The sequence below is a fragment of the Oncorhynchus mykiss genome, chromosome 2 (genome assembly GCF_013265735.2).
Source record: "Oncorhynchus mykiss isolate Arlee chromosome 2, USDA_OmykA_1.1, whole genome shotgun sequence".
Lineage (NCBI taxonomy): Eukaryota > Metazoa > Chordata > Actinopteri > Salmoniformes > Salmonidae > Oncorhynchus > Oncorhynchus mykiss.
In genome coordinates, this window is record NC_048566.1 from 97,672,669 (window position 1) to 97,694,234 (window position 21,566).

At 42.1% G+C, this 21,566-nt stretch overlaps 2 protein-coding genes, 1 long non-coding RNA gene and 3 pseudogenes across 4 annotated transcripts in view; 3 read left to right on the plus strand and 3 right to left on the minus strand.

Annotated features, from left to right (window-relative positions):
• The window catches only part of LOC110512361 (E3 ubiquitin/ISG15 ligase TRIM25), a 42,983-nt gene extending 39,028 nt beyond the window's left edge, over positions 1-3,955 (plus strand). For both annotated transcript variants that reach the window (XM_036960296.1, XM_036960285.1), the window contains 2 exons: positions 2,476-2,549; positions 2,854-3,955. The gene's annotated coding sequence lies outside the window, so the exon portion shown is untranslated. The remainder of the gene's footprint in view (positions 1-2,475; positions 2,550-2,853) is intronic.
• The window catches only part of LOC118943865, a 37,627-nt gene extending 20,463 nt beyond the window's left edge, over positions 1-17,164 (minus strand). The window contains exon 1 of the mRNA XM_036960269.1: positions 14,202-17,164. Coding sequence (XP_036816164.1) covers positions 14,202-15,559 — 1,358 coding nt within the window. The 5' untranslated portion in view covers positions 15,560-17,164. The remainder of the gene's footprint in view (positions 1-14,201) is intronic.
• Positions 8,822-8,930, plus strand: LOC118944223 (annotated as a pseudogene).
• Positions 10,270-10,450, minus strand: LOC118944194 (annotated as a pseudogene).
• Positions 17,165-17,856: 692 nt separating the features above from the next.
• On the minus strand, positions 17,857-18,775 carry LOC118943869. Its single transcript, XR_005039177.1, has 2 exons — positions 18,724-18,775; positions 17,857-18,331 (listed from the first exon to the last, which is right to left on the minus strand). It is a non-coding gene; the product is annotated as an uncharacterized LOC118943869 (long non-coding RNA).
• On the plus strand, positions 18,120-18,333 carry LOC118944201 (annotated as a pseudogene).
• Positions 18,776-21,566: the final 2,791 nt, after the last annotated feature.

Sequence of the window (21,566 nt, forward strand, 5' to 3'; positions counted from 1 at the left end):
CACACCCTGTATCCCTCTAAATCAAATGTTACAGTTCACCTTACAGTGAAATGCTGAATACAACAGGTGTAGTAGACCTTACAGTGAAATGCTGAATACAACAGGTGTAGGTAGACCTTACAGTGTAATGCTGAATACAACAGGTGTAGTAGACCTCACAGTGAAATGCTGAATACAACAGGTGTAGTAGACCTTACAGTGAAATGTTTACAAGTCCTTAAAAGCAATGCAGTTTTAAGAAAGTACCTACAAAAAGAGTGAGATAACAATAACAAATAATTAAAGCGCAGCAGTAAATGACAACAGCAGGGCTATATACAGGGTATTACGGTACAGAGCCAATGTGGAGGCTATATACAGTGGTACCGGTACAGAGCCAATGTGGAGGCTATATACAGGGTGTTACGGTACAGAGTCAATGTGGAGGCTATATACAAGGTATTACGGTACAGAGTCAATGTGGAGGTTATATACAGGGTATTACGGTACAGAGTCAATGTGGAGGCTATATACAGGGTATTACGGTACAGAGTCAATGTGGAGGCTATATACAGGGTATTACGGTACAGAGTCAATGTGGAGGCTATATACAGGGTATTACGGTACAGAGTCAATGTGGAGGCTATATACAGGGTATTACGGTACAGAGTCAATGTGGAGGCTATATACAGGGTATTACGGTACAGAGCCAATGTGGAGACTATATACAGGGTGTTACGGTACAGAGTCAATGTGAGGGGGCACCAGTGTCGAGATAATTGAGGTAATATATGGGAAGGCTCTTTCAGCATGAATACCCCCGTGCACAAAGCGAGGTCCATGCAGAAATGGTTAGTCGATCAGTGTGTTTAGAACTTGACTGCACAGAGACCTGACCTCAATCCCATCGAAAGCCTTCGGGATGAATGCTGACTGCGTGCCTAATCGCCCAACATCAGTGCCCGACATCACTAATGCTCTTGTGGCTGAATGGAATCAAGTCCCCCTGCAGTAATGTACCAACATCTAGTGGAAAGCCTTCCCAGAAGAGTTGAGGCTGTTATAGCAGCAATGTTCCAACATCTAGTGGAAAGTCTTCCCAGAAGAGTGGAGGCTGTTATAGCAGCAATGTTCCAACATCTAGTGGAAAGTCTTCCCAGAAGAGTGGAGGCTGTTATAGCAGCAATGTTCCAACATCTAGTGGAAAGCCTTCCCAGAAGAGTGCAGGCTGTTATAGCAGCAATGTTCCAACATCTAGTGGAAAGCCTTCCCAGAAGAGTGGAGGCTGTTATAGCAGCAATGTTCCAACATGTAGTGGAAAGCCTTCCCAGGAGAGTGGAGGCTGTTATAGCAGCAATGTTCCAACATCTAGTGGAAAGCCTTCCCAGAAGAGTGGAGGCTGTTATATCAGCAAAGGGGGGACCAACTGCATATTAAATGCCCATGATTTTAGAATGAGATGTTCGACAAGCAGGTGTCCACATACACTACATTACCAAAAGTATGTTGAATGACAAATATTTAAGGCTGACAGTCTACACATACAGTGCCTTGCGAAAGTATTCGGCTCCCTTGAACTTTGCGACCTTTTGCCACATTTCAGGCTTCAAACATAAAGATATAAAACTGTATTTTTTTTGTGAAGAATCAACAACAAGTGAGACACATGCTCTCTGCGCTTTTAACAGACCTCTGAGACTATCACAGTGCAGGTGCATTTATATGGAGACTTGATTACACACAGGTGGATTGTATTTATCATCATTAGTCATTTAGGTCAACATTGGATCATTCAGAGATCCTCACTGAACTTCTGGAGAGTTTGCTGCACTGAAAGTAAAGGGGCTGAATAATTTTGCAGGCCCAATTTTTCAGTTTTTGATTTGTTAAAAAAGTTTGAAATATCCAATAAATGTCGTTCCACTTCATGATTGTGTCCCACTTGTTGTTGATTCTTACAGTTTTACAGTTTTATATCTTTATGTTTGAAGCCTGAAATGTGGCAAAAGGTCGCAAAGTTCAAGGGGGCCGAATACTTTCGCAAGGCACTGTATTACAGATTCATAGAAAGCTTTACAGAGAATCTGCCATTTATATTGCAAAATGTCTGGTTTAAGCATCAAGAGTTTTAGACATTGTCAACACCAGTTGCCTGTGGAAAGCTTCATATCATTGGTGCTCAAATCATTTTTTTCCTTCTCAAATCAGGTGTCGTCAACAACGTAAAAGGAATTGATGCCATAAGCCCGTCTTCTAAAGATGAGTTCAGAGTTTGAAAAGTTGTTAAAAGACAAGAAATCACCTTTTGAGACGTCAATACACTATTCCGGCTTCCTAGAGTCCTTGTTTCGAGACCTCTGTCTCATGTAAGTATTGATTTAATAATATACCGTTTGAAAAGTAACCGATGTTATTGGTCATGCATCTCAACGGTCAGTGGGGCTGTTCCTGTATTATATGAAATACTGTTTTAACTGTGCATCTCTTATGTTACAGTAGAGGTAGAGGACTTGAAGAAAGTCAGCAACTCCCTCACAGTCTTACTAAGTGAAAAACAGAAACAAGAAAAGGTTAGTGGGTTTTTTATTATTTTCTTTTTCAAAATGACAGACAAAAAAAAAGTTTAAAAAAAAAAAATCTGTGACAAAACTGACATGCTTTATTTACAAATAAACCAAAAGCAAGCTTTTAAAATGGTTACATACAGAGACATTTATCACCAGTATCCATGGTCTACTTAGACCGGTATTCAGTCCGGGTCATGTTCATTAGGCATCAAACGGAAGAAAACAGACTGAGGCGTGCCCTAATGGACATGATGATAAAATGAATTACTGTCATAAGACAAAACGAATCCGTCTTTATTTCCAACAGCAGCTGAATAAAGGGAAGAAGAAAAAGAAAGGTGTGGTTGCTGCCGGAGGGATGAAGTCCAAGATGAAGGATGACCTATCGGACTACGGAGAGTTCGATGGAGGTTACGCACAAGACTACGAGGACTTCATGTGACGTGACACCAACCCGATTTCTGTCTCAAACGACACCCTGTTCCCTATGTAGAACCCTTTATATAGGGGATAGGGTGGCATTTAGTAGGGTTCCAATGTCTGTCCCCATTCCCCCTCCGCTCTGCTCCACCAAGCCCCCTCAGGGCATGACCTATGACCTATTCTACTGCCCAGAGCCATCCAATGATAACCACCCTTATGTCGCCCGCCGCCAGCCGCACACAAACTCGATTCTGAAAAGAAGTGTTGAATGGTTTGACGAGGAACGTCTGATTTCAGCAGGGTTGTTTCTCCTCGTTAGAAATTCCTTCAACGATTCCTCGAAACTGACTGACCAATAAGACTGTGTTCTGGATACCAAAATGTTTCACCTCCCATAATGAGATGCGAAAACCCAGCATCAAACTTGTTTTTTTTCCCAATCCTAGAATGAATTTAATTAGATCTTTTAAAATAAATGATCTGTCAAACAAAATTTAATTGTTACTGTTTGACGAAGGAAAATACATTTTGTATTTTACATTTTGCATTTCAATAAATAGCCGTAGGGTCAAGTAGTAAACACGGCGCTGACCATTTCATCCTGGGCCTATGTTCACAAAACGTCTGAGTAGATACGCTGATCTAGAATCAGATGGCCCCCCCCCTTCTTATTCATTATGATCAGAAAAAGACTAAACTGATCCTAGAGCAGCACTGCTACACTGAGAAACCCAGTATAATCGCTTCCACTGAGTTGAAGCAACAATCACTCTAGGTCTCCTTGGCATAACTTTGCACGGCTTGTATCAAGTGAGGTGAGAAACAGACCAAATGTATTTAGGAAAGAAGGTTGTACTGGGTTATTATCACTTGTTTTTCTTTTTCACAGCACATTTTCAGGATTGGTAATGGAAATATAAACAATATTAAAGATTAAAGTTGTCTTATTTTATCCACCTAATTTAATAAAATCACTGTTTTAAGAATATTTTTTTAATGCATTTTAGAATAACAAATGAAGTATTTTAATGTTATTTATGGGTTGATCTGCTAATTGCGCCCAGAGCATAACAGGGAAATACATTGGATTTGGAGAAAAAAAAAGGTCTTAACTTGTTTCGAGGGTGAAATTTCAAACCACAATATTATGTCGTCATGATAACCAAATTTTGTTCAACTTGCATTGCAAGGTTTGTCTGTTCCTTTAAAACAATGTCAGATCATCGATGTCATATCCACGATCAGATGAAAGAAAACAATAGGCTTGGCAGCACATCCTACTGGAAAAATAGCTATGATAGTTGTCACTGACTGTTGTTACCAATGAGCTATCGTGAGAATGATTGTCGAAAGGTCTCCACTTGAAAACTAAATAGATTCACTGTTGCTATCGAAGTCATTCTGAAGGGTAGATTTAACAGATGCAAATGATCCTGCTTTATCACTATTTAGGCCTGTAAACTGAGTGTACAAAACATTAGGAACACCGTCCTAATATTGAGTTGCACCCCCTTTTGCCCTCAGAACAGACTCAAATAAAGTATATTTGGGTACAAAAATAAAATCCAAATTAAAACAATAGCAGGGCATAACCAGTCATTATTATTCCTGGACTCTACAAGGTGTTGAAAGCGTTCCACAGGGATGCTGGTCCATGTTGACTCTACAAGGTGTTGAAAGCGTCTCCTCCCCTTCATCTTTAACCCGGTCTCCTCCCCTTCATCTTTAACCCGGTCTCCTCCCCTTCATCTTTAACCCGGTCTCCTCCCCTTCATCTTTAACCCGGTCTCCTCCCCTTCATCTTTAACCCGGTCTCCTCCCCTTCATCTTTAACCCGGTCTCCTCCCCTTCCTCTTTAACCCCGTCTCCTCCCCTTCCTCTTTAACCCCGTCTCCTCCCCTTCCTCTTTAACCCGGTCTCCTCCCCTTCCTCTTTAACCCGGTCTCCTCCCCTTCCTCTTTAACCCGGTCTCCTCTCCTTCCTCTTTAACCCGGTCTCCTCCCCTTCCTCTTTAACCCGGTCTCCTCCCCTTCCTCTTTAACCCGGTCTCCTCCCCTTCCTCTTTAACCCGGTCTCCTCCCCTTCCTCTTTAACCCGGTCTCCTCCCCTTCCTCTTTAACCCGGTCTCCTCCCCTTCCTCTTTAACCCGGTCTCCTCCCCTTCCTCTTTAACCCGGTCTCCTCCCCTTCATCTACACCGATCGAAGTGGATTTAACAAGCGACATCAATAAGGGTTAGGGTTAGCTTTCACTTGGATTCACCTGGTCAGTCTGTCATGGAAAGAGCATGGTTTTGTATGTACAGTGGGGCAAAAAAGTATTTAGTCAGCCACCAATTGTGCAAGTTCTCCCACTTAAAAAGATGAGAGGTCTGTAATTTTCATCATTGGTAGACTTCAACTATGACAGACAAAATGAGAAAAAAAATCCAGAAAATCACATTGTAGGATTTTTAATTATTTATTTGCAAATTATGGTGGAAAATAAGTATTTGGTCACCTACAAACAAGCAAGATTTCTGGCTCTCACAGACCTGTAACTTCTTTTTTAAGAGGCTCCTCTGTCCTCCACTCGTTACCTGTATTAATGGCACCTGTTTGAACTTGTTATCAGTATATAAGACACCTGTCCACAACCTCAAATAGTCACACTCCAAACTCCACTATGGCCAAGACCAAAGAGCTGTCAAAGGACACCAGAAACAAAATGGTAGACCTACACCAGGCTGGGAAGACTGAATCTGCAATAGGTAAGCAGCTTGGTTTGAAGAAATCAACTGTGGGAGCAATTATTAGTATATGGAAGACATACAAGACCACTGATAATCTCCCTCGATCTGGGGCTCCACGCAAGATCTCACCCCGTGGGGTCAAAATGATCACAAGAACGGTAAGCAAAAATCTCAGAACCACACGGGGGGACCAAGTGAATGATCTGCAGAGAGCTGGGACCAAAGTAACAAAGCCTACCATCAGTAACACACTACGCCGCCAGGGACTCAAATCCTGCAGTGCCAGACGTGTCCCCCTGCTTAAGCCAGTACATGTCCAGGCCCGTCTGAAGTCTGCTAGAGAGCATTTGGATGATCCAGAAGAAGATTGGGAGAATGTCAAATGGTCAGATGAAACCCAAAATATAACTTTTTGGTAAAAACTCAACTCGTCGTGTTTGGAGGACAAAGAATGCTGAGTTGCATCCAAAGAACACCATACCTACTGTGAAGCATGGGGGTGGAAACATCATGCTTTGGGGCTGTTTTTCTGCAAAGGGACCAGGACAACTGATCCGTGTAAAGGAAAGAATGAATGGGGCCATGTATCGTGAGATTTTGAGTGAAAACCTCCTTCCATCAGCAAGGGCATTGAAGATGAAACGTGGCTGGGTCTGTCAGCATGACAATGATCCCAAACACACCGCCCGGACAACGAAGGAGTGGCTTCGTTGCCCAGTCTCCAGATCTCAACACCATAGAAAATCTTTGGAGGGAGTTGAAAGTCCGTGTTGCCCAGCAACTGCCCCAAAACATCACTGCTCTAGAGGAAACCTACCTGAGCCACTTGTGTGGGTTGTAGACTCCGTCTCATGCTACCACTAGAGTGAAAGCACCGCCAGCATTCAAAAGTGACCAAAACATCAGCCAGGAAGCATAGGAACTGAGAAGTGACCTGCAACGTGGTACTCTCCTCTGAGACAGTCTGCTACACCTGCAACGTGGTACTCTCCTCTGAGAGTCTGCTACACCTGCAACGTGGTACTCTCCTCTGAGACAGTCTGCTACACCTGCAACGTGGTACTCTCCTCTGAGACAGTCTGCTACACCTGCAACGTGGTACTCTCCTCTGAGACAGTCTGCTACACCTACATAAGAGAACCAGTAGAAAGTGAGAATAAAGCCTGGTCCAACAATGGGCTGGTTGTTCTCTGAACATCCTTCTGTAAAAAAATTGTGAAGAAATAGTTCCTCAAAGATTTTTTTTATTCACAAGCACTGGTACAGTAAAACAAAGTCTGTCTTCATTCGGTCAATCCACTGACATCTTGGATGTCTCAGTTACAATCACATGCGTCTGAAACTTCACACGAGATACAACTAAGATGATAAAAATCAAGAGGATGTAGGCTGCTTCTCCATTCAATTAGAATTCTAAAAGTTATTAGTAAGACGATTGAGATTCAATATCTCGCAGATAAAAGCACAGTTTTGCAGGCCACAGCCTGTCTGAAAGCTATTATCCACTTCTATGTTTGGATGTTCAGGGAATACAAGAGGAATTATACTTAAAAGGTTGATTTAAATTGGTAGATAAGTGATTGGGTATTGTTGGGCTCCCGAGTAGCGCAGCGGCCTAAGGCTAGAGGCGTCACTCCAAACCCTGGTTCGATTCCAGGCTGTATCACAACCGGCCGTGATTAGGAGTCCCATACTGCGGCGCACAATTGGCCCAGTGTCGTCCGGGTTTTGCCCGGTCGGTAGGCTGTCATTGTAAATAAGAATTAGTTCTTAACTGACTTGCCTAGTTAAATAAATGAGTCGAGAGGAGGAAACAAAAGAAGAGGATGAAGAGGTTGGACGAAGATGAGGAAGAGGAGGAGGTGTGGTGAGCTTTAGTGGTAATACTGGAGAAAGGCCTGATGAGGTTATTCTAGTCCTATACCTCCATCGTGAGTTAGGAGGAGGAAGAGGAGGTGTGGTGAGCTTTAGTGGTAATACTGGAGAAAGGCCTGATGAGGTTATTCTAGTCCTATACCTCCATCGTGAGTTAGGAGGAGGAAGAGGAGGAGGTGTGGTGAGCTTTAGTGTTAATACTGGAGAAAGGCCTGTCCCAGTCTCCTCTCTATATGTACCACTAATGTAAATGTAAATATCAAAACAGATACCAAACATTAAGAAACTATAAGGAAGAGAAGAGTAACTGCAATGAAATAAACCAGAGACCTGTGGAAAGAAGCCCCCTGATCTCCTCGTGTCTGCCAGCAGGGGAGGACACCACGCCTCAGCTCAGGACACCACGCCTCAGCTCAGGACACCACGCCTCAGCTCAGGACACCACGCCTCAGCTCAGGACACCACGCCTCAGCTCAGGACACCACGCCTCAGCTCAGGACACCACTCCTCAGCTCAGGACACCACGCCTCAGCTCAGGACACCACGCCTCAGCTCAGGACACCACGCCTCAGCTCAGGACACCACGCCTCAGCTCAGGACACCACGCCTCAGCTCAGGACACAACACCTCAGCTCCTGCTGTAACGGGTGGACCGAAGGCCGATTCCACCAAGCTCTGGCTCACCCTCACGTGTCTGAAGGACGCACTGCGGTCCTCTGACAACTTGTTGGTAGGGAAACGCATGGAGACCACCCATCAGACAGTGGCCTTGATAGCTACGGAAGCCCTGAGGTGGTATGGACAAAATAGAGCCTCAAACCCAGACAAGGTATCACCCACAACATCTAAGGTCCCGGCCTGACAGTGCTGCAGCGCCTAGGGGAGGGATCTCTTCTGGGCCCTGAAGGATGGGGCGGAGTTGATTCGGAAGAGCAGGAGGAGGCAAGTTTGATAAGGACTCACCTCGTTCCTGCACAAAGGAGAGACCTCTTTTTTAATAAAGGGACTTTTAAACCGTTTACATGTCTTTAAAAGGTATACTCTTGTTTGAATTATAATGTGCACATTTGAAATGGCTTTTACAGATTGGACATGTTTAAAAGTACTTCTTTCTTAGGGTGTTTTAATAACATGTACTTTTAACATATAATGTTTCAATGCAGTTTTTTATGCATATTATGTCGTTTTAAAGCGTACAAATGATTATGTTAAAAGTATGAGCTATTTTAAGAAACCCTGCGACAATAACCATTTTTCCAAAATAAAATAAATCTGTTCTTATCAGTTTAATATCTGATATGTCCTCTATCTGGGGACAATATATGAAATGGATTTTTCCACGGTCAAGTAGGTTATACATAACTGTGCCATTATTCAGAATTCTGATTGTGTGCCGTCATGATTCGCTTGTATGACATTTGGAGCCCCAAGCTACAGGCTTCCGTAGGGCTAAACCTGCCGAGCTGAAAACATGCGATTTAGAAGGGTTCGATTATACGCCCAGGCTTTTATTTTACAATTAGTATCAGCAACGATCTGGAGCCGTCTGTCAGTAATACCCACATACATTTATTTTAGCGATCATTTTGGACATGTAGCCTATTGTAATCATTATGGAACTTATGTAGCAGGTTAAACCTGGAGCCTGGCGCACGGTTCACGACGACTGGACTGTTGTCATACAGTTTCACGATTAGTGAGAATGAAAGTAGATTTGTAGGATTATAGTTCAACCACTATTGGACACTTTTTCTCCACATACCAATATTTCATGGATGGAACTTGAATTATGACAACTTTCAGTATGAAACAAAACAGTGCATGTTTTATTCATCGATATACAGTATTTCGTGAGTAGATAGATGCTCTCCAACCCAATAGGCCTATTGGTATTTTATGTGCATGATATGAAGTTTGCTGTAGTGACCGACTAAGCCTAATTTTAAAAGTGTGCCTCAACAGAGCCATGTTTGCTAAAGTGTATTATGCGAAGCACACATTTAGTTAGGCAGCCAGGACCGTAGGACGCATTGTCGGTCTAGCTCTCACTGCAGTCCAGTGCCATGGACATCTTTGAAGTTTGGCCTCTAGTAATTTAGGAGGGCAACTTTATAAAGGCCTCCCTACAATGACCTTATCATGCAAGGCTCTACAGACAGATTTAAAAAATAGATAGACTATTTTTATTTCATACATTATTTGTGTTGATGATGTACTATGTAATGAAGTCGAGTGGTTCAACATTAAAATGCATTTTGATTGAACACATAGCTTGAACAAGGCGACGGTCGGTGGAAGTCTGGCGCCACCAAGTGGACAATTATTTTACCTGAGATATTTTGTAAAATATCAAATGTTATGTCAATATTGTTATCTGCAAATGGTTTCCCACACCCCTATTTGATAGATTTTTATTCCAGTTTAGCAGTAAATCTGGTTTTAACTCAATAAGGATTTGTCTCGTTTCGTTGGTGCAAGTAAGAACAGGTGTTTTCTGGAAGTTTTGTTGCATTTCCTTTGAAAACAGCTCATCTGTATGTTTGTACATCATTTTATACACATACAAACGGCATAAAAGCGTCAGGGCCGAGTGGCTTCACCACTTTCTAGGCATCATTGACAGACTTGCTCAAACGTAATGATTCTAATAAAACTAACATCCGGTTAACTTCGTCCAATTTATATTTACAACGGCAGGGGGTGCACCGTTCCTGGAGGTACTGCAATACCAGGTCGATGCGTGGAGTGGACGGAGCAAGCCCCTATTCCATCTCCCTATTCCAAAAATCAATTTAATATATGGTCCCCAGATAGGGGACGTATCAGATATTAAACTGATAAGAACAGATTTTTTTTTTTTTTTTGGGAAAAATAATTTTTATTTTCATTTCACATTCAAATACAAATTCAGTGCATAACGTTGTACATAACATGGATACTTACAAACAGTATCAAAAAGTACCGTAACAATATAAGAATATCAAAACTCCTTAAAAAAAGTGCTGTTCTGTAGAACCTGAGCAGTATTATTGGCCTATATTCAACATTAACATGCCTCTACCAATCTCCAAAAACAACACAAACAATTCTATAAATAAAAATATATACATATGGCAAAATGCACTCTGGATAAAACTGTGTATATCAAATATCTACAAAGGCTTAGATTACATTTCAATTGTATCTATGTAAAACAATTATATATTGGTTATAAACACATTTACAATGACGGGTAAATCCCTTTCCATCTCTGTTTTACTGATGCAATGCCCCCCTTATCTATTTCAAATTGTATTCTTTTCCAAACTTCCTGTTTTATAAATTGAACCAATCCCGTCGGTGACCACTTGAGGGTGTCATTAACTGCACCACATCTGGCCTCCCAAAGTTTGGTCTTGATAAGGGACACCAGAGTCACTAATGCTAATAATTGCACCCTTTCCACATTTTTTATTTCAAGTTTGGCAACCCCTTCATAATCAATGTTTTTTAAAATCTCAAAAAATTGTTTACTTTTCCCCCAAACTGATTGAGCAAAAGAACATTCCCATAAAACATGTGGAATTGTTTCAATTGCGAAACAATTGTCCCTGGGACAGAATTTATTTAGGGTCAAATTATGATCGTATAAAGTTGAACGGACCGGAAGACGTCTGTGTAAAACAAGCCAATTAAAATCTTTCAGTCTGTTGTCTAACCCTTTTAATTGTGTCCGTAGCCAGGTGGAAGGCGATATTGGTAATCCGTCTCTAGGACGACAATTTTCTATTAATTTGGCGTATAGCAATCTGTGGTTGATTACATTTTCCTTTACTTTGCAGACAGGGGTTTTCCTTGCCCATTCCACTATTTTCTTAAAATGTAACGGGATAATTTCAGCTTTTGGCTTACTATTATCCCACTTCACCATGAACCTTAACGGTACAGACAGCCAGAATTTTATTAAAATGTGACATTTGTGTACAGAAGACGACAAAAGACTACAAATGTTTGAGTAGAACAACGCATCTAGCTTGAGAGGAATATGAGGGAAATCCCTTCCACCAGCCTCTATAGGCTGGTACATCCGATCTCTACGGATGTACTCATATCCCCCCCAAAAGAAATTAAACAGTACCCGTATAAAAGTTTTTCTTAGCGACACCGGCATGGGAAACACATATGCAAGGTGAAGTAATGAAGGCAGAATGTCCGCCTTCAGCACTAACACCTTCCCACTAAAAGATAGTCGCCTGACTTTCCACAGTCCCAATCTTTTATTAATCGATAATAGTTTTTCTTTCCAATTAAACATGTCATCTTTAATTTCATTTCCGAAAGATATGCCGAGCACAACCATTGGTCCTGTGCACACAGTCAAACCACATAACTGGTCCGTTCTCCTTTTCCACTGTCCCAAATATTTTATTTCTGTTTTATTCTTGTTTATCTTCGACCCAGACGCAACAGAGAATTCATCAATGACTTTGATAGACTCTTTCAAGCTCAGGTCGTCTTGTAAATATAAAACTGTGTCGTCCGCATATTGCGATATTTTTAGCATTTCCCCTCCAGGTAAAATGATGCCTTTGATGTTATAATTTTTCCTAATTGCGCATGCGAAAGGTTCAATATATAAAACATACAATAGAGCAGATAGAGGGTCACCCTGTCTGACACCTCGTAATTGCTTGATAATATTTCCAATATTCCCATTAATATTTACCCTGCTACCCACATTACTATACAGAATGTTTACCCATTTCATAAAATTATTTCCAAACCCAAATTTCCCCATAATTCTAAACAAAAACTCATGGTTTACCATGTCAAAGGCTTTTTCCTGGTCCAAATTCACAGTAATAGCTTGCAGGTGCCTTTCCTCTAAATAGGCTTGAACGTCTCTGTGCAATTGTAAGTTCCAGGTTAATCTTCTCCCCACCACACCACATGTTTGGTCTAAACCAACAACATATGCCATGGCAGAAGATAGGCGATTAGTTACGGCTTTGCTTAATAATTTATAGTCAACACACAACATTGTTAACGGTCTCCAATTTGCTAATGTCTTGGGGTCTCCCTTTTTATACAGTAGTGAGATTACCCCCTCACACATCGAACCTCCCATTTGCTCTAAACCAAATATACCTCTAAACACTTCCAACAGATGACATCCAATTATATCCCAAAAAACAATGTAAAACTCTTTAGAGAGCCCATCCACTCCTGGTACTTTGTTATCTTTCATGCTCTTCAGTGCCATATAAATTTCATCTAATTTCAATTCCCCTTCTAATTGGTCTCTAATATCCAAAGGTATTTGCACATCCACGCATTTTAAAAATTTAGTTCCTTTCTCATAATCAATTGTTTGTTTTTGAAATAGCTGAGAAAAGTGGTGTGTAGCGACACCAAGCATGCCATCTCTATCCTCAACCATCTCCCCATCTTGGTCCAATAAAGCCGAAATAGTCCTCCTCTTTCCCAGTGATTTAATTTGCTTGAAAAAATATGCCGAGCACTTCTCATCATTTTCCCATTTATCTTGCTGACTTTTAAAAATGAAGTCTCGAGCTTTCTTTTCAAATAATGTGTGTTGCTTTTTCAGCAGGATACCCAATTTGTCTTTATCTAACCCACCACCATTTACATTTCCTTGGATGTGAAGATCTTTTAGTTCATTCTGCAATTTATACAATTCTGTGTGGTTATTACCTACTTTGTCTTTGCAAAAATTCTGAATAAAACTCTTGATTCTTAATTTTGTGCTCTCCCACCACTCTATGACAGTGGAATAAAAAGGTTTCATAGCTACACAGCCCTGGAAAAAAGACCTGAATCTTGTCCCAAAAGTTTTGTCATGTAAAATGCCGTTATTAATTTTCCAATACCCTTTTCCAAATTCAATTGTTTTTAATTCTACTGTCACAGACAGGCAACTGTGGTCCGAATAAAAAACCGGTGTAACGCACGCGGAGGACACACGGAGTTCACGCGGAACAAACAGATAATCTATTCGGCTCCTCGAGCCCCTGCTGTTTCCCCAAGTGAAACCGGGATCATCCGCATGCGCCATTCTATAAGAATCAACCAAATTATATTTACCTATAAGACTTTTTACAAGATGCCCGCCTAGATTACCTCGGTCATATGACACATTAAAATCTCCCCCCATAAACACCTGTCTGTTTGTCATAAAAATAGCGTCTAGGTCGTTAAGCATTTCCCTCCTTTCCTTGGGTGCCGATGGTGCATATACATTAATAAATCTAAAACATTTACCCTTCCAATCGATATCTACTATTAAAACCCTCCCGTGTACTGCCGAAAAACTTCCTACTATTTTTAAATCCCTATTCCCACATAGAACACCAACCCCTGTAGAATGCACCCCTCCGACACTCCACCTCGACTCTCCCTGAACCCATTCCCGCGTAAACCTCTCCACGTCATTTTGATCTTTTAAATGTACTTCTTGTAAAAAACACACAGAGAAGCGAATGGAGGACAAATGGGAAAAAACAGTCGCCCTTTTAACTGGGTTCCTAAACCCTCTAACATTGATGCTAGCTAGGTTAATAAAAGACGACATGAGGTAAAGAGGGAAAAAGACAACTATCTAATTATGACATTATTTTCCAAACTCACTTTAAGTACATTAACTCATTTGGCGGCCGGTCTGGGAAACGATGGTCTCCAGTCGGAGGACTGTCCACCAAGATAGGGGTCGGGAAAACACTGTCCTCCTCCTCATGCTCCCCCTCCATCTGCGTGGGTGCTGGAACCCCACTGGGTGCCAGACCGCTGCTCACGATGGAGGCCGCGCCTGATGGGGATAGCAGAGACTCCTCTGCGCTGCCCAGGTTTCCCTCGCTTTTCTCCTCAGACTTCCCGCTTTCGAAACAACTGAAGCGATTCCCCCCCAAAGCGGACTTCTCCGTCGCCTCCATGCGGATGAGTGGGGAAACAGGGCTCATCTGCTTCCTTTTCACCGCGCACTTTCTCCTCTCTCTCACCGTTGTCCAGCTCTCGGTAGCCGCGGGCGCAGTGGGCTCTCCCTTCTCCTCCTCCACTTGCTTATTCCAACTTCTGTCCGCTTCTCCTCTCTCCTCGTGAGATGATGATGGCGTCTCACTCCCGCTCTCCTCTGACTCTCGCAGTTCTCTCTCCATCACTATCTCATCCACAACCTCCTCAATGGCGCGTAGTTCCATGCCTTCTCCCTCATCTGGTCTTTTCCCGCCTTCAGCTCTTTTCCCGCTCACCGCTCTGGCGTAAGAGGGGACTGCCTTCGGGCAGTGACGGAACAGGTGGTCCTCTGAGTTACACAGACTGCAGCGCTTTGGCACGGTGCAATCCCTCATTGTATGTCCAATAATTCCACAGTTTCTGCACCTTGTCTGTGTGCAGGCATCCGCGAGGTGCCCGTACGTGCTACACTTCCTGCAGAAACGAGGCTGTCCAGCATACATGAGGTAGCCCCTGTCAGCACCGATGGAAAACGAAGCAGGAGGATGGCGGTATCCATCATGGCCGCTCTCGTCTTCCTTTAACAGCACACGAAACTGCCTCTTCCCTGTCCAGATGCCTAGGGCGTCCTTAATGTCTCTCACTCCTGGCAAGATGGTCACATACCGGCTGAGATAGCACACTAACGTTTCTTCAGTGACCCAGGGGTTGAACATATGCACCGTTAGCACCCTCATATTGTGCCTGCACATGGACTCAACTTTAAAATCCACGAGGGCGGGTGCTGTCGCGTTCGCACGGAAGAGCCCCTTTACTTCCTCCAGCCGGGTGATGGTGTAGAACGACACATCGTAGAACTTCTCGGGTGTGTTCTGTTGCAGGCAGTGCACATCGTCTGCTGTCAGGCGTAGAGGTCCAAACAGCACTTCTTTTCCAAAACGAACTCTCTCCATCAAATTTTCCTTTCCTGTCCAATTAAAACGAAGCGTATTCTTCAGTCCAGCAGCCGCTGACTGTGACGTGGCCGATGACGACATCGCACCACTTTGAGGATCCCGCGAGAAATACAGTCGATCTTGCTCTTGATCTTAGCCAAAAGGCCGAGAAGCGATACCGCAATGCTTTCGGGAGGAAGGTGCCGTTCTCAGACACGTTAAATCCGGTAAAGGTTACACCTAAATGAGCTCTGTACACTTTACAACAAATATCAAAGATGATGCTATTTAAAAAAAATGGTGGCATAGACTGGGATTTGATCAACGTCGGGAAAATACACTTTTCACTGTTACAATGTAACACATTGGTAGGTTCCAAAGTGACGTGGACATCCGCCCTCCAATCTGAAACGAGACAAATCCTTATTGAGTTCAAACCAGATTTACAGCTAAATTGGAATAATAATCTAGCAAATAGGGGTTGGAGAAATAATTAATACTGACATAACATGTTATCTTTTATATAATATCTCAGGAAGCGTTGATGCCACAAGGGAACTAAAATAATTGTCCACTTGGTGGCGCCAGACTTCCACCGACCGTCGCCTCTCCTATGTGGTCAATCAAAACGCATTTGAATGTTGAACCACTTGAAAAATATATTTAACTAGGCAAGTCAATTCAGAACAAATTCTTATTTTCAATGATGGCCTAGGAACAGTGGATTAACTGCCTTGTTCAGGGGGCAGAACAATAGATTTGTACCTTGTCAGCTCAGGGATTTGATCCAGCAACCTCTCAGTTACTGGCCCAATGCTCTTACTAGGCTATTTGCCGCCCCAGTTGACTTCAATACATACACCATCAACGCAAAAATAGCCTGTGTATTTTTTTATCTGTCTGTAGAGCCTTGCATGATAAGGTCATTGTGAGGAGGCCTTTATAAAGTTGCCCACCTGAATTACTAGAGGCCAAACTTCAAAGATGTCCATGGCACTGGACTGCAGTGAGAGCTAGACCGACAATGCGTCCTACGGTCCTGGCTGCCTAACTAAATGTGTGCTTCGCATAATACACTTTTGCAAACATGGCTCTGTTGAGGCATACTTTTACAATTAAGCTTAGTCGGTCACTACAGCAAACTTCATATCATGCACTTTAATTGCCATTATGCAGAAAATACTTTATATTGATGAATAAAAACTACACTGGTTTGATTCATACTGAAAGTTAGGTTTAGGCTACTACATGATACTGTCCTTGTACCCATCATGAGGTTGCTACAACCTAGCCTATGAATGAAAGTTTACAACGTAGGTGAACACAGGTTGAGAGACTTTTGAGTAATCAAGATGACAGACATTATTGACACATTCAATACCGCCTTGTTCAATCTTGCCTTCATCTAGCTGATCTAGAGTGTAATCATTAGTCCAACATTTGCAAATGAGAGTTTCCATTGGACAAATTCAGGTATGTTTATCCCCGTTTGGTTCCGTTTGCTTTCGCTTTAAGAAACGTTTTTCAACAGAATCAACGGAATGAATACACCCCTGATCACACGCAAACACAGATCATTTTCAAAACAGCACGATCCCTTTGATCGTGGGATAATTCCTTCTGGCACCTACGTGCTCTCCTCCTCTCACCTTTAACCTTCACTTGTGGACTTCAGTGCACAACACATCAGCTGTCTGACCAGGCGAAAAAAAACCTTACCAAGCCAAACCTTCATATCATAACCACTAACTGCTACACACAGCCTACAATAGAGTACCACAGTATGAGTCATAATACCCATAACACCTAGCAGTCAAACAGGGAAATGGTTCCAAGTATTTTGGCAGAAATTCTCCCCCCACTTCTAATTTACTTCATTTTGTGGCTAGAGTCAAATACTTTCTGTGGCACATATCTGAGTCAAATACTTTCTATACTACAAACGTCACGTCAGGATAGGCAACCCGAAAGGAATAATTGATGCATGTGTGTCACATTAAACATAGATGAGGGAGTAAAATGTTGGCAAGCAATAAACATTTCAGAACAACTACTAGTCGAATAAGACATGGGAGAGATGATGAATTTTGATGATGAATTTTGGCAAAGAGAAGAGAAAACTGCAGAGATACAGTGAGGCAAAAAAGTATTTAGTCAGCCACCAATTGTGCAAGTTCTCCCACTTATTTTCCACCACAATTTGCTAATAAATTCATAAAAAAATCCTACAATGTGATTTTCTGGATTTTTTTCTCTAATTTTGTCTGTCATAGTTGAAGTGTACCTGTGATGAAAATTACATGCCTCTCTCATCTTTTTAAGTGGGAGAACTTGCACAATTGGTGGCGGACAAAATACTTTTTTTGCCCCACTGTATATTGACTATGATAGCTGATATGAATGGTGAGTTGATCATCACATCAACGTTTATTCGTCACATGCACAGGATACAGGGTGTAAACGGTACAGTGAAGTGTTTACGTGCATCATATACACATTACAATACAATACGCCCGGTCTCGGAAGCTAAGCAAGGTCAGGCCTGGTTAGTCCTTGGATGGGAGACTGCCTGGGAATACCAGGTGCTGTCAGCATTTTTGTCCCTCATGGTACTGTAATCTTGTACTATTTAAATCCGGAAACAACCTATTACAGTTTCTCAATCGTCTACAAGCATTTTTCTTGGAACAAGGTTGTCGAGTTTTTAGAACAGAGTCCATAAGACACAGAGCTGTTGCAAAACAGTAAATGGATTTTCAAAATGTAGACCGTATATTAAAGGGATTTTTGGAATAGGGAGATGGAATAGGGGCTTGCTCCGTCCACTCCACGCATCGACCTGGTATTGCAGTACCTCCAGGAACGGTGCACCCCCTGCCGTTGTAAAGGAAAAGTAGACCAAGTTAACCGGGTGGTTCTTTTATTAGAATCATGATGGATATTACATTTGAGGTAGTTAACTAGTGACTCCCCATCCCACAAGAGGGAGAGTAATTATCGACTGACACTAATTAGCATAACGCAACGGACATAAATTTCCCTAGAAAATATTAATATTCATGAAAATCACAAGTGAAATATATTGAGACACAGCGTAGCCTTTTGTTAATCACCCGGTCATCTCAGATTTTCAGAATATTCTTTACAGCCAAAGATAGACACGCATTTGTGTAAGTTTATCGATAGCCTAGCATAGCATTTTGTCCAGCTAGCAGCAGGTAACTTGGTCACGGAAATCAGAAAAGCAATCAAATTAAATCGTTTACCTTTGATGAGCTTCGGATGTTTTCACTAAGGAGACTCCCAGTTAGATAGAAAATGTTCCTTTTTTCCAAAAAGATTATTTTTGTAGGAGAAATAGCTCCGTTTTTTCTTCATGTTTGGCTGAGAAATCGCCCGGCAATTGCGGTCACTGAAAACGCCGAAAAATATTACAAATTAGCTCCATAATATCGACAGAAACATGGAAAACGTTGTTTATAATCAATCCTCAAGGTGTTTTTCAAATATCTATTCGATAATATATCCACCGGGACAATTCGTTTTTCAGTAGGACAGATTGGAGTAATGGCTACCTCTGTATTTTACCCGAGAGTCACTCTGGCAGCATCAGGTGACCACTTGCGCAATGTAGCCGCTAAATGCGTAAAACTACGTCACAATGCTGTAGACACCTTGGTGAATACGGAGAAAAGTAATCTGGTTGATAGCCCATTCACTGCTCAATACGGACGCATTGGAACGCAGCGCTTTCAAAACATGAGGCACTTCCGGATTGGATTTTTCTCAGGCTTTCGCCTGCAACATCAGTTCTGTTTTACTCACAGACAATATTTTTACAGTTTTGGAAACTTTAGAGTGTTTTCTATCCTAAGCTGTCAATTATATGCATATTCTAGCATCTTGTCCTGACAAAATATCCCGTTTATTACAGGAACGTTATTTTTCCAAAAATGAAAATACTGCCCCTTAGTCAATGTCAATGATGACTAGATAGTGTTGGTCAAGTCAGTCACCTATTCTATTGACTATGACAGCTGATATGAATGGTGAGTTGATCATCAAATCAACATTTATTTGTCACGTGCACAGGATACAGGGTGTAAACGGTACAGTGAAATGATTACTTGCAAGCTCTCCTAAATAAAAATATCCACAAATAGCTAAGTAATAAAGTTGTTAAAAAAATAAAATGGCTGATTGGAAATATATACACAATAACAATATACAGTATTAACTCTGTAATGTGTGTAAGTTATGTACTGGTGTCTTTACCTGTATGAGTGGCAGTCCATGTTATCTGATGTACAGTGGGGAGAACAAGTATTTGATACACTGACGATTTTTCAGGTTTTCCTACTTTAAAAAAATTACAGGCCTCTACATGCTTTGTACACTTCAACTGTGAAAGACAGAATCTAAAACAAAAATCCAGAAAATCACATTGTATGATTTTTAAGTAATTCATTTGCATTTTATTGCATGACATAAGTATTTGATCACCTACCAACCAGTAAGAATTCCGGCTCTCACAGACCTGTTAGTTTTCCTTTAAGAAGCCCTCCTGTTCTCCACTCATTACCTGTATTAACTGCACCTGTTTGAACTCGTTACCTGTATAAAAGACACCTGTCCACACACTCAATCAAACAGACTCTAACCTCTCCACAATGGCCAAGACCAGAGAGCTGTGTAAGGACATCCGGGTTAAATTATAGACCTGCACAAGGCTGGGATGGGCTACAGGACAATAGGCAAGCAACTTGGTTACAAGGCAACAACTGTTGGCGCAATTATTAGAAAATTGGAAGAAGTTCAAGATGACGGTCAATCACCCTCGGTCTGGGGCTCCATGCAAGATCTCACCTAGTGGGGCATCAATGATCATGAGGAAAGTGAGGGATCAGCCCAGAACTACACGGCAGGACCTGGTCAATGACCTGAAGAGAGCTGGGACCACAGTCTCAAAGAAAACCATCAGTAACACACTATGCAGTCATGGATTAAAATCCTGCAGCGCACGCAAGGTCCCCCTGCTCAAGCCAGCGCATGTCCAGGCCCGTCTGAAGTTTGCCAATGTCCATCTGGATGATCCAGAGCAGGAATGGGAGAAGGTCATGTGGTCTGATGAGACAAAAATATATATTTTTGGTCTAAACTCCACTCGCTGTGTTTGGATGAAGAAGGATGAGTACAACCCCAAGAACATCATCCCAACCGTGAAGCATGGAGGTGGAAACATCATTCTTTGAGGATGCTTTTCTGCAAAGGGGACAGGACGACTGCACCGTATTGAGGGGAGGATGGATTGGGCCATGTATCGCGAGATCTTGGCCAACAACCTCCTTCCCTCAGTAAGAGCATTGAAGATGGGTCGTGGCTGTGTCTTCCAGCATGACAACGACCCGAAACACACAGCCAGGGCAACTAAGGAGCAGCTCCGTAAGAAGCATCTCAAGGTCCTGGAGTGGCCTAGCCAGTCTCCAGACCTGAACCCAATAGAACATCTTTGGAGGGAGCTGAAAGTCCGTATTGCCCCGCGACAGCCCCGAAACCTGAAGGATCTGGAGGTCTGTATGGAGGAGTGGGCCAAAATCCCTGCTGCAGTGTGTGCAAACCTGGTCAAGAACTACAGGAAACGTATGATCTCTGTAATTGCAAACAAAAGCTTCTGTACCAAATATTAAGTTCTGCTTTTCTGATGTATCAAACACTTATGTCATGCAATAAAATGCTAATTAATTACTTCAAAATCATACAATGTGATATTCTGGATTTTTGTTTAAGATTCCGTTTCTCACAGTTGAAGTGTACTTATGATAAAAATTAGACCTCTACATGCTTTTTTTTTTTTTACACTAGAAGCTGTCAATCTCTATTTAAATATTTCTGTAAAGCCAATATTGAAAGACATTTCAATTTGCGTGATGTTTTGTTGTCTCTACCTTCTTGTCCTTTGTGCTGTTGTCATTTGCCCAATGTTGGCACCCTGTTGTTCTGCTGCAATGTTGTGTTGCTACCATGTTGTGCTGCCATGTTGTGTTGCAACCATGTTGTGTTGCCATATTGTGCTACTGCCATGTTGTGTTGTCATGTGTTTCTGCCATGA